Here is a 17,216-nt window from a genome sequence, read left to right on the forward strand (position 1 = left end):
CTCTTAAACAGGCCGGTAATGCTGTAAAACTGCAATGTAGCAGGACTAAAAAACTGTGAGGTAAAATACTGATTGCCAGTTTGCTGGCAGCTGCTGCACAACCAGTTATTAGAGGGGGGAGCTTTTACTGCACTTCTAACAAACTTAAAAAAATGTCAATAACACCATTTGTATTTGCTCATTTGTCCACCAAATTAATTTTGATCTTGCACAAATCTGAAAAAAACTCAGGGTAGAAAACACTTTTTCACAGCACCTGTCCCTTATTTTGGACCAACGGCTCAAAGTCCCAACCGCTGACCTCTGTGCACTTTTTTTTTTTTTTTTTTTTAAAGCTGAAGATAAACAGACAACTACCTTGGGGCGGCAAAACTGTCAAATGACTCATCCAGCCCATATCGTGTTCCCACCTCGAGCGAGCAATACCTGAACAGACTTGCGGTCGTAATCATGGAAATTTCTACCTGAACGCAGAGGTGGTTTGTAAATCTTTGGGCCCAACAAGGTGAAACGGGGGACCAGATTCACAATACATCTGATACACTTTTAAATCCCATTGCACTGCTTGTCAGATCACGTAAAGAAATGAGTCGTCATGTCGGTTTAGCCACAGGGATTAATCCTGCGGAGGTACCCCTCCCCTTCTCCAAAATTGACATGCAAGTCATGAGATGACTGGTTCACTACAGACAGCCAACCTCTTTTAGGTTTGACGTTGTAATTAACAGATGAACTGTGATGCTGACGCAATGCGTTTTGGGCCATCACGAAGGCCTCGGTCATGCGATTACACGACTATAAATCATCTGTCTTTTGTCACGCAAACGAGTTGGTCCACAGCGTTCCCTGACGTCAGGACCAGCCATGTGGATGACTGAGATGTCGTCCTGTTGCTCATAAAGCAACAGTTCATTGACATCTTTGACCGATGGAGAATGAAGCTATATGATCTTTAGTTCCTTGCGTTTCCTTTGTAAAGGATGTTCCCACCCAAAGCAAAATGTTGAGCTCTTATCAGAGGGATTTCCTGATTGGTCAGAGAACTTTGTTAGACTCGAGTAGGTCATTGGGTTGGAAGTGTGGAAAGCTTCTCAATCCAGAAGAACAGAATGAAAACAAAGGGGGATTAGTGTAATCTTGGTGTATACAGTGGGCTAATAGCCATTATATTTTATAGCTGTAAATATAGCTTCTTTCACATCTAAAGAGGCTTCTACAGTTTCTATAACGGGGCTTTGAGTCTGACGCACGGCTCATAATTGACACTTTAAAAGTTCCTCAAGCTGCGGCGTCCCACTGTTCCCCCGTCAGGCTCGAATAATTTGAGGCGAGGGCACGTCTGTATTAGAGGGGAGAAGGTGACCCCAGCTCTCCTTCCAGCACTTATCTTCTCCGCCAGCTCTGTTTCACTCGCTCTTTCTGAAACGATAATTGCCACTTCCTGCGTGGCGGAGCCGGGCTCTGATCTTGAATGTTCCTCTGAGCCCATTGGACAGTAGATTACAGTAAGAGCAGAGCGCCTATTGGGGTTTGTCACAACTTGCAAGGAGACTCTCAGGAAGTCCTGCTGCTGAGTTTAAAGAAGCACTCCTGCAGCGGTTAACCATTTCACTTGGAGCCGTTAGGTCATACGAAGCATATTTATTGTGAAGTACCACAAAAGAAGGCCTTATAAGGCAAATCAGATGCATTTATGTGCTTTCCAAAGGGAAGGTAATGGATTTCAGACTGCATTAGAGGTTCTTGTGCTGTGTTCTCAGAAGTGTATTATTGTTGCCCTTTGGACTGAGGACTCTCTAATGAAGCATAACATTATGACTACCTGCCGTCTAAAGTGATGCTTGCACTTTTTTTCCCCTGTAAAGGCAAAAAAGGGTAAGTTGCTCTCTGGCTGAAAAACTATCTTCTATAAGTTGGGTAGTTGAGGCTGCTTTCAGCAAAAATAAACACACGCACACTCTCTCTCGCACACGCAAAATTCAGGCCAATCACACAATAGTTTCATACGCAGAAGGAGGTGAAAAAAATTGCCAGGGATGTTGTGACAAGGAAGTTGACAACAAAATGTTGCAATTTTCTTCAGGCATGTGCGACAATGAGAACTGATTTCAACAGTTCAGTCTAACAATGTAGATCAATTAATTCTTCTGGACGATTGAAGATGCTGTAATGTCTGCCTCCAGGATGCTGGAAACTGTGATCTTCATCCTCCTTGCATCAGATTTGTTTATCCACCTGCAGGTGAAACAAAGGCCAAAATATGTTAGCTGTGGCAAGAACTTTATCCTTCTAAAGGGCCAGAAATGGAGATTCTCATGAAATGATGTGAACATGACCTGCAACAAGGATAAGGTAGGAGGTCCGTTTCCAAGTAACATCCACATGGAAAGCAGAACCCAAGGTTTCCAAGCAGAACATTGCCAATACCATTCCTGTACGTCTGCCGGCTTGTCTGCTTTACGTTGCTGCTTTTGGCTTGGGGTGGGATTCAGCACGGGCACCCTGTCTGCTCTGGCAACGGACTGCAAGAACAAACCTTTGGTTCTGTTGAGACATTAACTTTGGCCAGCGGTGAGAGCTAGCTTGTCTGTTGGCTCAAACCACAGGGGCCAGCCTTTGCTCCCCATGCGAGTCCATTCCCTGGCTCACAGCTGGTTCTTCCTTGGACCGCTTTTGATTGATATTGTCTGCTGCGGTCAACTTTTCGAGATGCATGTCCACTTCCAGGACTAACTCTCCTCTTACTGCCCATTATATCCCACTAATGAAGAGACACTGCGTTTTTCCACTTTGCCTGTCAGTGGTCATAATGTCATTCCTGACTGATGGAAATTCACTGCAAGTATTTGAATTCGTGGCTCTGCTTCTACTAATCATGTTTCCGTCGTTTAAACTGTTAAATTCCATGGATTTGCCCAACTTTGCAACTCAAACCTCGCCGGAAATTGAAGTTTGAAAAACTCCAAAGCATTCAGTGACAATTTAGGATATGATTTTTATTTAAATTCACGTCTGCTGGGCAGCAAGATGAGCCGCCACCTGAGTGTTTCATCACACATTCAGGTTAGTACTTGGCACTATTCTTCATAATCAGAACCAATCTATTGGAACCTCATCATCATCGTATGCTGAAATGTTCCAGGGACATGACGCAGCAGGATGCATTACAGCCGGTGATCTTCACTCGGATAACTGTGTGAATAATTAATGGTACATGCATGAAAAGCAGTCTTCCTCATGCGATCAATCTGGCATCACACGCATAAATAATTGATTATATAAATGAATTTCAAATTTCAGTTTTTTATTTTATTATGAATAATCCTGTTGTCGAGGAAGTAACGTCCCAGTAGATTGAAGGATGAGGGAAATATGAAATGCAGTGTATTAAATAACTGGCCATTGATTAGTGGGGAATACTGCTGCTGTCTGGAATCATTTGTGCATACTTGTGATTATTATTATTGTAATTATCTTTTTTCAGAGGTAGTTTTGCCTTCGGGCCTCAGGATCCTGAACCTTCAGCCTGCCTCTGCTCAGAGTTACACCCATAAAAGTTGACGCATGCATGCTGGTTTCTGTGTCATCCTGGGTTAAACTCTTTACTTGCTGCGTGCCGACGCAGAGGCCGTTGTCGGTTTCAGATCCAAGATGAAGCGGTACCTGCAGGGGGAAAGTGAAATAGGAGAGTCAATATTTTTCTCTGAATATATTACATCTTGGGTTTTGGGTTTTGCTTTTTTTTTTTTTTTTTTTCCCCCTCTTGTGCGGTGTAATGAAGGAGCGCCACTGAAACTAAAACTAGATTGTAGGTAATTCTATTCTTTGTTGTTCTCACTAGGAGTATTTACTTTAAATAAGGATTTAATTTCCTGCAATGTGGGTTTTTTTTTTTCTTAAAGGTGAAAGCTGTTTTCCTTTTCTCCCGTGTCTTTGTTGTAGTCTGTTTTTATGAATGCAGGCCATATTAAAAAGCACCCAAGGACTTCGGTTGGAGGATATCCTGGAGATTTGTGTCTGATATACCTGTCAGCAAAGAACCCATTTAGCACCGCTGCACTCAAGAAGCATAACTCAGAGTGGACTTCCTGTTTTCTAAAGACTTTTTCTTTTTTTTTTTTTTTTCTAACCTGTTTTGCAGATTTACTGTTCAAAGTGCTGACTTTTACAATGATGCATATTTGGGTTAGTTGGTTCAGTTGGAGAACGCCAACATGCAGATGTAGACAACACTGGTAAAGTCGTGTAAAACTAAATGCATCTTACTACTGCAGCATAATCTCTCAAAATTCTGTAAAAATCCAAAAAGAAGCGGACTGCTCACATTCAGTGATGCAAAATAACTATAGACACTTTCAAAACAAACTAATAGGCACACAAAATGTTAAAATTTAATGTTTTCTTCTCAGGTTTGATATATTGAACACCTGGTAAATAGTTTGGGATAAACTATCATCTACGTGGTCATCTACAGTACTTCCTGCCTGTGGTGGTCTTCTACTTGATGGGGTATTTTTGTTTAAAGTTGGAAACTCTTAAAAAAAATCATGAACTCATTATTCTTAACAGAAAAGTTGAGGATTTCTTACCAACCCCTTCTTCAAAATCCAGCATGGCTGCTCTGAATACAAAGTAGAGTTTAGAGTAAAAGTTTAACACTTCCAACATGTAGTTGGCATTTCTGTTCAGATGTTTGTGGCAATTTACTCTGCATCAAAGTTAATTTGTTAGGACAAACCTTGATCATAATAATGATGCCAAACTCTCTTTACCCAGTTCAGTTCTCATAATACAACTAAAACAAACATTTCCCAACATGTTTTTTTTTTCTCTTGTATTTATAAATACAAAATTAAAGACTGGCTTTTTCTTTTAAATAATAAAAAAAATCAGAGTGAGATTGTGCTACGACGGCAGAAAAAAGCCAGAAAAGCGATTTTTTTTTTTAAATTTATTTATTTATTTTTATTTATTTTTTTAACACACATCTTTAAGGCTGCCAATAAACTGGTCCACATCTGTATTATGACTCAGGGAACATGGTGAGCAACATCTACGTGCAGGTGTGTACTGCATCTGCAACCGGTTACGTCATGCCAGTCATCTGTTCCTCATCGTTGTCTTGCGCCTCTCTCTCTCTTCCCTCCATCCAGACGTGCTGATTCATGCTCGGGTGTCGGGTAAACTCGGAGTCACACTCGTTCGCTGTGATGATGAATTTACGATGAGTCCTGCCAGCTTGGGGAAACAATCGCTGCAGTCTCAGCTGCTGCACGGGGGCCCTTTGGAGTTTATTTTTAACCCAGACGTGATTTATTTAGCAGTCTGCTTTCTTGGTTTGTGTGAGCAGTCTGCTGAGCTCAAACCTGCGCCGCGCTGCTCCGGCTCATCTGTCCCTCCGCTGTTATGGTTCATTGTTTGTGTGCCGCGGCCGTCAGCCAGCCACTTAATTTTGTTTTCCATCGTCCGGGGCGCATATGGCTGCTTTCTTTATAACTGCTTTACAGCAAATAATGTCCGGTGCCACATTAACCATCTGTGAATGCATTTACCAAATTGGTGTCATTTTTCATTAGGCCAGATATTTAAAACTGAACTACTTTTGAGTGAAAATAACTTTATTCACCCCGTTTTGCTTTATTTTCGTTTGTACTTTTTTTTTTAATGCTGTGCCCTCATATGTGCAGATGTCTGATTTATGCTTTTTATTTCACATTTTCTGCTGCATTTTTACCTGTGCAGTGCAAATTAATGCTGGTTAAAATTCAACACAATGACAAACTAAGCATGGGCTGAATCCCAACACCAAACTATACCAGACTTTTAAAATTACACTTCAGCAGCTAAGATTTCTCTCAAAGTGCTTTTTTTTTTTTCCTTCCTCCCTTCTGTTTCTTAACATCTCCTTCACCAGCCAGTGTTGCCAGGCAGGATGGCATGTTTTTGTGTTGACACCAAATTCTGACTCTATGATCAGATTTCTTACGCAACCTAGCTCAAAGTCTCACTGTGTGGGCTTTCTCCCATTGACTTGGATTCCCTCTGGTAGATCTTCAACTCGGCCAATCGACGAACAGAAGAAGTTGTGGATGATGTCGATTTTCTGCTTGTAGTTGTAGCCATGGTGGCGGAGGAATTGAACAAAGCCGTCCAGTCCGTGTCGGCTACTCTTCCAAATATTGAATTATTATTAACAACCATTTTATGCAGTTCTCTCTTTGCAGTGGAGGAGAGGTGTTTACAGAGCAGGTAATTTCCGGTAAGCTTCATAGTGTCAAACTGGCGCATTGCATATGTCACAGACGAACGTTAGTGAGTCCTAACATAGTCCACGCTACCAGGAAGTAATAATTACTCTGTAGTTCTCATTTATTTGAGCTACATCACCATGTCTATATACACAAATGCATTGAATTCTTTTTGGAGATGTGAAGTTTTTGACGGGCAAGTCAAAGTCAAGTCTCATTGTGTTTTTGTTCTCATAGCTTTTTTTTTTTTTTTTTTTTATAAAATATGGCAAGACTCTTAATTTCCAGGTGGATTTTCGTAGAACAAACATCAAGCCTAAGGCACTGAATTGTATTCTCAATAAAGTTATAATGCTTTTCCAATGGGTAAAGAGGCCCATCACCACCAATCGTGCATTGATTGGCGATTTTGCACCCTTCCTATCCTCCCCCTAGTTGATTCCTGAACCAAGCCAGGACTGCCGCCCGCACTAAGCAGCCTGGCATAAATGTGAATTATAATGACAAACACAGCAAGGAGTCTCTGTCTTGTCAGGCTCCCACTGAGGTCTTTTCTGCTCAGTATAATGGCTCTATAAATCTCATTGAACAGCCAGCTGAACCCAAGACATAATGTCATTTTAAGGGTCAGACACCGAAAAAGACAAATTTCACAGTTCTGCAATATCAGGACATTTATCTAGTCCAACGGAACAGATTTTTCTTTTGAGTTTTTTTTCTTTTTTTTCTTTTTTATTCTCTTATCGTGTAAATTGCTGATGGATGTGTTAAATCAAGTTTATTTGTACAACACATTTCGGCAACAAGGCAGTTCAAAGCGCTTTAAACCATTAAAAACGAATAACAAATTATGAAACAAGTACTGAATGCAACATCTTGTTAAATCTTAACATCGAAATCAACCATGTTGATCAATGTTCCATTTTTTTTTTCAATCAACGGCGACTATAAGCTGGTGGATTTTTAACCTTGATTTAAAGGAACTCTGTTTCAGCTGTTTTGCAGTTTTCTGAAAGTTTGCGATGCATAGAAGCTGAATGCTGCTTGTGCATGTTTGGTTCTGGGAATACAGAGTAGACTAGAACCAGGAGACCCAAGTGATGTGTAACGCTTCTTGTATTTGTAAGAATTGATTTCAGAGATGCTGATTAATTGAATTAAAGTTGATCTATGAATGGAGATATTGGAATCTTAATCAAGGATCTAAGACTCTAAAGAAAACCTAATATTGCTGTTGGCTTGGGGGTCTTATTAGTGCATCTCTTTCCCTGATCGCTTTGCAGACATTGCTTACTTGACACCCAGTCCTGCATGTGAAGCTGGCCCACGTCACATGAACGCATGGTGTTCCCCGTCCTCTGAACTCGACGCGACCCGGCGGAGTGTGTCGTCCTGCTCATCCGTCACATCTCATCCGTTTCTGAACAGATGCAGATATTAATGGAGTCTCCGGAGAGGTTTAGAAGGTTAATGAATCTGTGGCTTCAGGCAATATGGCAGCAGCGTCAACCTTCACATATAGGGAGCAGCAGACCCTCGCCTAAACAAACAGATGGGTCCTCTTGGACCGAACATAGCTGGTCACTTGAACTGTATTAGGAACAGACACGTTTCATGTGACTTTATGGTTTAGCTGTTTTAGAGTAGAAATGCAACATGCATGGCTTTATATTTCATACGCTCTTGCAGTGTGGAGATTCTCTGGCCTATATAAATAGCCAACTCGCTTTTCCTTTTATCCAAGTCTGAGGAATCCCTCTGAACAACATCCTGTAGTATTTCATTAAAATTTTAAAAGACCTGAGGAGTTGCGTAAGGAAGCACCCTGGGAACATTGCGACCTGCAGATTCCTGCCGAACGGCTGCTGTGCATGTTGTCCCAGCAGGCATGAGGGGGACGACGGGAGGAGGTGGGGATGCAGCCAGCGGAGGCTGAGCTAGCGTCACTGAAGCTGCGTGAAACAAAGAGCCTGGTATTTGAGAGTTAAGGGCAGCGGTGTTCACAGATATTTTAAGGGACGTGCGCTCAAATGGGGGAGAATATAGGGCACCTTGTGCAGCACATGGAACGGCCGACTGCGGCTTATCTTAAGTGCAATATGTATTTTTTATTTATTTTTTTGCACAGTTGTGGCTAACTAGATGACCTTTTTTGAGTCTGTATGCTCCAGTTAACTAATCGATTGATAAATTGGTTGACGATTATGTCAGGTGCAGTAAGGTGCATTCAGAGTTCAGCTCCTCCGCCTCCAAACTTTGTCGTCTCAGGCAGCAGAAAGGCTCTAGATATCTTTCTGAACAGTGTTGTTTTAGCACATGCTCAGTCTGATTGTCTAAAATGGGAAAAGCTCAGTGGGAGCCCGTCTGGCCATGCCCTTGTTCTGTCGGAGGATTTATTAACTACCGTAAATGTTTGAAGGAGGTCACCTGGGAGTCGCTGTAATGATGCAGGAGACGTCATGTTCTCCTCTGTGTTTACGTTTTAAACTCTACCACCTTTTGCTAATGGGCTGCTCCAGCGGCCTGCACGGGGGAGTACAGGCTTATCACAGAAGAAGAATCCTCTGGTCTGTTCAATCAGCTCAAGTGTTTGTGTGGTCATTGCATCATATTTGTAGATTAATAATGAGGGGAAAAAAAACAGTTTTTATCTAACAGTGTGCAGCTGGTGGGGTAGGGGAGAGTGCTACTTCACTACATTTACACAACCTGGTCACTTTGGTACTTTCTCTAATAACTTGGTCACTTTAAAATACATTAAATTCACTCTTACACCCCCATACAACTTATTTATTCATTTGTATACATGTGCGTTTAAAAATTCCAGGCCTGCTTGTTCCAGCTCTTTCTGACTCCCATTTTCTTAAGAAATTCTGAGTTAAGCTGTGAACAAACATTGAATATAAGGTGGAGGTTTTTTAAGAGAGGCGTTGGTTTTAAATCAACATTAAAAAAACCTAAACCCATTGCAGTATTATCCATATGTTGTAGAGCAAATGGGCCTAAACTTTTCCTTAAACCCAACTTAAACTGAATAATTGAATCAAATCAGAAGTTTGTCGTTTGTACTTTAAATAAATATAATCTTGTAATGCTTTCTTTTGGATTCTAAAGGATTTCTGCTATTAAAAAATCTGCAACGTATCCTTAAGAAAAAGCAAAATTGGCCTCAGAAATCGGCATCAGGAAAAAGCCAGTCGGTGCATCTCTGCTTCAGATGACGACTAACATTAATTTCACCTGAAGTAGAGTTGAATTAAAAATTTCCCCACAAATTCAACTACATCGTTTTTAACTTGACTCCCACTCTAACAACCTTTTTGCTTTTGTCTCATCTTCATAGCAAAAGGCTGGATTTGGAAATTGGCAGCATCTTACTAAAGCGTCTTCTCATATCCAACATAAACGTTTCCTCTCCTTTCTCCCCACAGATCCAAAACGATTATCACTAAACGGCCACTCGTGTGAGTTCATCACTGACCCATCAGCTTTAGGTGCAAGAAAACAAGCAGCCGTTGAGCCAGGAAGGATTCCTGTTCTCCGCTCTAACTCTGGGACCTCTGGGAGCACAAGAATCCAGTCAAGGACACGTTCACTCCCTCCTTCGCCTCCCTTTCTCAGCCTGCAGGAAGATGGGAGTGAAAACATAGCTGTGCGGATTGAAGAGGAGCTCTTAATGAATTCCAGGGAATCCTGAAAACAAACTGAGTATTTGTCAGTGTGTCAGAACTCGGCGGCCATGTGCTCGGTAGCTGTGACCATCCGGCGTCTTCTGGCTGCCGCGCTGCTATTGGCTGGAGGCCTGGAGTCGGCGAGCGAAACCGAGGAGGACGTCACGCCACGCATCAGCTTTTCATACAGTGAGTAAACGCGTCCACCTGCTACGCTGTCAATAAAACATGAATTGAACAGTACAACAATTTGTATACTCATAATAGGTGGAAAAGTCATTGATTTACACATTTTAATTGACACATTTTTCTGCTCCTTTTCTGACTAATGTACAACAACTTCAGTGAATCTTAAATACATTTTAATTTCAGTAAGGTTGAGTTTTTTTTGTTTTTTTAAAATCAAAGTTCATTTTAATTTGGTGCATGCACTTAGGTCAAGTGTTTAAATATGCCTGCTGGAGAACAAACATCCATGACAAATGCTTACTTTTCCAACCAATTCTTTTTTTTTTAAATTTATTTTAACAATTTTTTTTATTGTATAATTCCAATTTTTCAAGTGAATCGTTGACAAAAAAAAAGATTCTTACTGATGTGTGTACTTGGTACTATAACTGAAAAGTACTACTAAATATATAAAACGGAGCTTTTTAGTAAATACACTTTACTGAAAGCAAAAAAACGGTGTTTTTTTTCCATCAGTGGATTCTTATGACAAACTTAGAGCTAAGTATTTCCAATTTTATTTTTTCTGCTTGTTGAAACACATCAACTTGAATAGTTAAAGTGCATGCAAGCTGGAAATGAAAATGTAATGCCGTGTAAAACTGAAACAGGAAGTGTTGGGATCTCGGGTTTTAACTGCGCTTGTTTTTCTTTTAGTTCACTAGATGTCAGGTCTGTAACATGGGTGCAAACAATAAAACAGCTGTTAAACTAAAGTTACAGGGGAGTTCATCAAAGGTCCAGGTCTTCCCAAAATGAAAGCAATCAGGTTTGAGGCTGGCAGCAGGAGTCTTGAGGGATACCACAAGGCCTGGGGGGCATGCATGCCAACTCAAAAATCAACCAGGGAACAAACGCCACATGTTCATAAATACATGCAGGTGCAGGTTTTTTGTTTGTACTGTGCATAAGATATGTTGCCTCTGTTTCATTTTGAGCTTTTATGGAGAGACTGGAGGGGGAAAAAGAGCCTGGAAGCTTCTCTGCAGCTTCAGTTCATTGCTGAAATGTTTACATACCTGAAGTTTTGATTTGTCTCCTCAGAACAACAAACCTCAATTTGTTTTATTGAAATTTTATGTGCTAAAACAACACAGTAGTGTTTATTTGTCATATTAAAGGAAAACAATGCATTATTAAACTTTGGATATATAATAATATTCAACACAAATTTCCACTGCACATCCACATAAAAACGCACCATCTCAATTGTACCACAACTGAATGTTAAAGATTAGTGCTTGTTCTTAAGTTGGCATGGTCTAGTCCAGGGGTGTCAAACTCCAGTCCTGAAGGGCCGCTGTCCTGCAGTTTTTAGATGTGCCACAGGTACAAAACACCTGAATCAAATGGCTTAATTACCTCCTTCTTGTGTAGGTAAGTTCTCCAGAGCCTTGCTAATGACCTAATTATTTTATTCAGGTGTGGTGCAGCAGAGGCACATCTAAAAGTTGCAGGACACCGGCCCTCAAGGACTGGAGTTTGACACCCCTGGTCTAGTCAAAGCCCATATCTAAATTTAATAGAGATGTGATGAGACCTGAAAATTGCTCTTCACAAACACACTCCATCCAATCTGACTGAGCTTGAGCCATTTTACAAAGAGAGAAGGGATCGTAACCCACTGAAAACCATAGATCACTTCATAACTATCTACTTTGCCTTGGCCTGTGACCAAATGTGAAAAATGTAGGGACAGTACACTACAGAGCGTGTGCCAAGTGTGAATAGATTAACAATTCTAGTTTGTATGACTTAGGACTTAGTTCTGAGGAGACATGACTCTAGCTGTAAGACACTGGATGTCCAAAAGACGTTTGGTTCTTCCTCCATTTTCTCTCTAGTTGTCCATTTTTAGTAATATGCAGCCATCTGCTACCCAGGAACTTGACGTCTAGCTGCTGATTTTAAATGGAAAGCCTTTTCGCAGCTGACTGCGTCATTAAATGCAATCACACTGCATAAACTATATATGAAGTGTGGATTAAGCTGTATAACCTAACAGCAGGCTGCTGTGTTTTCAGCATTCATTCAGCTGACAGCCTTTTGGTAATGGATTGATGCTCTGTGGGAGCTTTTGACAAACAGGAACGCTGTTCAGATGTGGCTGTCAAGGGAAAATTGACCGGTTTTTCTTTTTCCAGGAAAGCCTCTGTTTACAAACCATTTGTGAAGCAGACAGTTGTTCATAAGCAACAAGTTGCTCCTTAAAATCGCCTCCTTTCTTTCTTTTCAACGTTTCTCTGTTCTCATGCTTGGAGACACTCCGGTCTAACTATAGGCGCGACGGCTACACACCGGTTCGCTTCTCAGCCAACTGCGTGAGGCGTCAAACGTACCACCCTACTTGGCATCATCCACCATTAAGAAGAGACTATTCTCCTTTTTTAGCGTGAAGGGACTCCATTGATGAAACTGACTGGTTCCCAGCAAATTGGTATTTTTTCCACTCTCCAAAGTTTCCCCTTCCTCTGCATTAGTGATCCAAATTCCATCTGCTCTGACACAAAACACGTGTAAGGCAGCACATTTTGATTATATCGGTATAAAATGTCTTTGGCACACATTGCACATTTTTCATAAACAAAGTGTTCAACTTTACTGCCTTGCTGAAAGTTTCTCCTAAAAACCAGGATCTCTATTTTTGGTGTGTGCTGCCTATAAGAACAAGGGGTCCCTGGATATTTTTCTGAGAGGGGATCCTTGCCCTTTTCCTAGAAAAGCATCCTTTATTTTTTTTTTCCTTTCCCCCTCCATTCCTCTTTTCTTGCTCCTTCCTTCTCTCCTAATGAGCAGGCTAATCTCAGATGTGCAGTGAGTGAAAGGGTTTTGTGGCAGAAGGAGGGCTTGTCTGCTTTCCATTATGCCTTACAGGCTTCAGGGCAGTACATAGAGTATCAAGAGGCTTGAAGCAGTAAGTGAGTAAGTGTTGGTTAGGCAACCATGCAGCACGTATCCCTGTTGGTTGTCAGGAACCTCTTTGGCAGCTTGTCTTCCTACAAAGATGCCCAGAGAAAGCTTTTTCTTCTTTAAAGCTGCTTTTGCCTTGAGAAAATGGACATTGACAAATTATGCATTAAAACCAAAGTATGATGCAGGAAAGCGATGCGTCTAAAACACCATTGCAAATACTGCTGCAGGAGGGGTTTAGGAACCTGGCACACTGTTTCCTCTGGACTTTGATGGTTGTGTGCGAAAACAAACGTCACACAACCACGTGACCAGGTGTCGACTATTTGAATTTGGCCCAATCAACCTGGATCCTTGAGTCTTCCCAAGTGAGGCATTGCTCTATAGGGAACTATAGGTTCCCTTCTCCAGGTGAGGCACTATGTTTTATGTAATCCTGTGCTGTCAATGACTTTGAATCGCTCATTGTTTGATTTTGCCAGGACCTTAAGTCTTGACCAATACAACCCCCAGAAAACCAGATGGGATGATGATGATATGTTCCCCTTGGTCAGAGGCCAAGGTTCTCAGTAGCAGACAGGTTGACTGCTTCCTCAGGGTTCAGGTCGAGTCTCTGCCTCAAACAAAGGAATGCAAGTATGTTGATGTGTTGTTTACGAAGAATGGCAGAATGGAACATTGTGGACATACTGGGGCTTTACTCCTGAATCGGAACACAAAGTTCTCCATTTTCTGATCTGCCTGTCAGCAAGGCTCTATCTTAGAGATGGGGTTCTTCCCTCTGTCAACTGGAGAGAAAGCACAGAGCAGACTGGCTGCTCTGGTGGTTCAGGAAGCCTCTCGTGCCTTGTTTCCACCCACTCGGGTGCCACTTTTACAATTTTTTCCATTGTAAAGCCAGCCCATACAACAGACCCGTACCACACCATTCCTGGTCCCTCTTCAGTTGCAGGTCTGTAGGACAATTGGGATGGAGCTACTAGCTTCACATAACTGTGTATTTATTGCGTGACAGAAATGTGTCACCACTTGCAACGAGCACAAGACATTCTAGCTCATCACGCTTGTTGTTGCACTATAAGACAAACCATTAGCTGTTTGGGTTCAACCCGGCCTTCCTATTGAGAGTAAAACTGAGTGGAAAGGCTGCCCTGAATACGCCAGACCATAAAATAGGGTACCGAACCATACCGTACTGTTCAATGTAAGTGAAACTTTTTTTGTTTTTGTTTTTTTTCTGGTGAAAACCCAGGGTAGGCCCAGAACTCTCTGAGGAGGTTGATGATGGCAAAGCGGTAGGTTCAACAGGTATGATCTGAAAACCAACATGATCCAAAAATCACTTTGTTGTATAATTGTTTACTTTTAATTGAGGTCTTAGTAGGAGACTTTTCCTTCTAAAAGGAAAAATATTGGTCAGTTCTGCTGTAACGACTTTCACATAGACGTCCTGTAGGAAACAAATGATGATTGGTGCTGATTAATGGATGCCCGGTGTGCACCATGTCCTTTCTAGTCTCTAAGTTAATGTTTAGCGGATATTATGTGCCCTCTCTCATGCATGCTAATCCACTGACCTTGGCAATGTGTGGACCACAGTTCAGCAACCAACAGAGGAGGAGTTGAAAAAAATATGTGGGGGGGAAGAGTGTAGAGTTGGCTGGGGTCAGATAAAATACTCATGGGGTTTTAGACATGCTCCGATGCCCACCTAAATCCCAGCAGAGGACACGCCCACTGATCCTGAAAGAAAAGCAGCCTGTGGCTTCCAGCAGAGGTGGCACTCACAAGTGCCTGCACATAAAACCGCAACGGGTGCAACAATGGAGTATAATTACAGCACATCAGCTCCGTTTGTTTCAGACATTTTAATGACTTTGTTGCTTGCACGCTCCAGGGAACGTATAGAAGCGCTCAGTCTGCACAGATTTCCAACAGCAGCCTTTTGATTTAAAGAAAATGGCAGGCGATGAGAAGTCTTTGTGTTGCCGTTAATCGAGGAGGACGGAGAAGAATGTGAGGTTAGAGTGTAATCGGGTTTTTTTTTTTTTTTGTATTGCACCGATGAAGGGTCCAAGAAAAATGTGGTTTATTTTCCACCCATTTAAAAAATAATTTTTTTTTTTATGTGGTGGGTGGTGCTAGGTGTTCATCACCCTGGTTGCTTGAGTCTCTCTAACAAATGTCAAACTTGTTGGATTCATGTGGATGTCAAGCAGGATGTTTGCTTTTTCTTACCTTCCTCAACATTAAAACCGAACAGAATATGCTCCATTTATCCCATGTTCTTGTCTGACAGGCCGTTTATGATCTTGTCGATGTTGTATGAGTTTATGCCAGGTTTAAAATCGACTCTGCTGTGCAAGTAAATCCTACTAGAACATGCTGATCCATGCATCCTTCAGCTGCTATAGTTATGTGCACTATGTACGTGAAAAAAAAAATTAAATAAAAAATCAAACTGTATATGGAAACAAGTTTTGGCATAAAGTTTACTTGATGCTTTCAGATGTTGGCTGACGCTGTCAGCTGCTTTACAACACATTCTGCTCCCCAATTTCTGTATTTTGTCAGCAAGGGCAAAATGAAAAAGCCCTTCTATGAGTTGGCAGTATGCAGCAACAAGTGTGGGAGGGGCAGAACTGCATTACTTTGAGTACTCTAGTTATGACACAATTTCTTGTGCACATTTTCGACCAGACTTTTTTTTTTTTTACCACTCAACTTTCCATGAATTCTTGGATGCAGCTCTTTGTGAACAACCGACTTCTCTGTTAATAAACTTACATTTTCCATTTAGGGTGTGTTTTCAGCAGTTTTCACTGTGATTGTTTAGGCCACAACATAACACATGTTTGGAAAGTCTTTAGGCTTTTTATGTTTATATTTTATTTTAAATATTTTTAATTAAATATTCACATTTTCAGACATTGGGTTTAGGATTTTGTCAGCAATAATAATAAATTAAAATGTGCTAAAAGAGACTCTTGAATTGCATCAGCCGAACAAATGTATACAATTTTCTCTTTTTAAAAACAATTAAATCACTTAAACATATTAACTTTTAATAATAAGCTGAAAAGACACACTTGTCTTAAAACAGTCCAGTGCATTACAATTTGGACATTTGACACCATTTTTAGGATTTAAATCTTTATTTTATCAGGATAAAAGTGCATTGAAATTAAAAACCTCCTTTTCAAAGGAGTTCTGGCCATGAAGCACCAACAAATACAAAAAAGATAGTTGGTAGAAAAGGTCAAGCTATAACAAAAAAACTGGTACATGTCATGGAATCCACCTCAAAACATTTTAGTTTAGATTTAAAAGCACTAACTGAGATAAATTCAGTCAATCATGACACAATCAGTTTTATTTATGAAGCACCCTTCATCCTAAAAGCAGCTCAAAGTGCAACGTTTCACATAACGGTGTGATCGAGTCCAAGCTTGTTTATGCAGTAGAAGAAACTTAACATTTGATTTGAGTCACATCTGGAAGGGTAGCACCAGGCTTCTCATGCGTCCCTCATTAAAACTTTCTTGATCCTGTTCCAGGACGTTAACGCGCTCCACATGCCTCGTTCTGATGAACAGGCATGCAGAAACGGTCTTTCTGGGCTTGCCTGAGAAGACTGGAGATGCATCCAAAAGACAACATTAATGGGGCAATTTTTCTTTAAAGTGGCAGCAACTGGCCTTCCTTTGGAGAAGTTTTGCTGCCATAACCCACAAATACATTGACTAATCCAATGATCCTTCGCTCGTTTGGGTCCTCATAGCTTCATGACCGCAGGAATTAAATGCAGCAGGGAAAGGGCAAGAGTTAAAACTGCCATTTAGCTAAACCTGTATGCAAGACGAGGTAAACCGTCAGCAAAGAGTATAAATCCATATGTTGGGACACTTCTCCTCTGTCAACGCTGTGGGTGAGTGGAGAGATGGAGCAACTTCAGGCTGCTCTTCTCATCAAGAGCCTCTCCAGGGACTTCACATACAGATGGAAACATGGCAGAGGACTGTGTTTGGATGATGTGGCACCACTTCAAAGACCTTTAACATGCCAGTCCAAAAGTGAGGGGCTCTTCACAAACTGGAAGCCGAAAAATCGACAAGTGGGCATTGACTTGTAGAGTACAACGAGGGGAGTCCATGACTGC

General features: G+C 41.3%; 1 protein-coding gene across 3 annotated transcripts in view; it reads left to right on the plus strand.

Moving 5' to 3' along the window:
• LOC103462179 (semaphorin-4B-like) overlaps positions 1 to 17,216 on the plus strand; it is a 63,266-nt gene that overhangs the window by 17,278 nt on the left and 28,772 nt on the right. For all 3 annotated transcript variants that reach the window (XM_017304108.1, XM_017304109.1, XM_008404801.2), the window contains exon 2: positions 9,680 to 10,108. In XM_017304108.1, coding sequence (XP_017159597.1) covers positions 9,988 to 10,108 — 121 coding nt within the window. In that variant the 5' untranslated portion in view covers positions 9,680 to 9,987. The remainder of the gene's footprint in view (positions 1 to 9,679; positions 10,109 to 17,216) is intronic.

This window comes from Poecilia reticulata, linkage group LG3 (assembly GCF_000633615.1).
Source record: "Poecilia reticulata strain Guanapo linkage group LG3, Guppy_female_1.0+MT, whole genome shotgun sequence".
Lineage (NCBI taxonomy): Eukaryota > Metazoa > Chordata > Actinopteri > Cyprinodontiformes > Poeciliidae > Poecilia > Poecilia reticulata.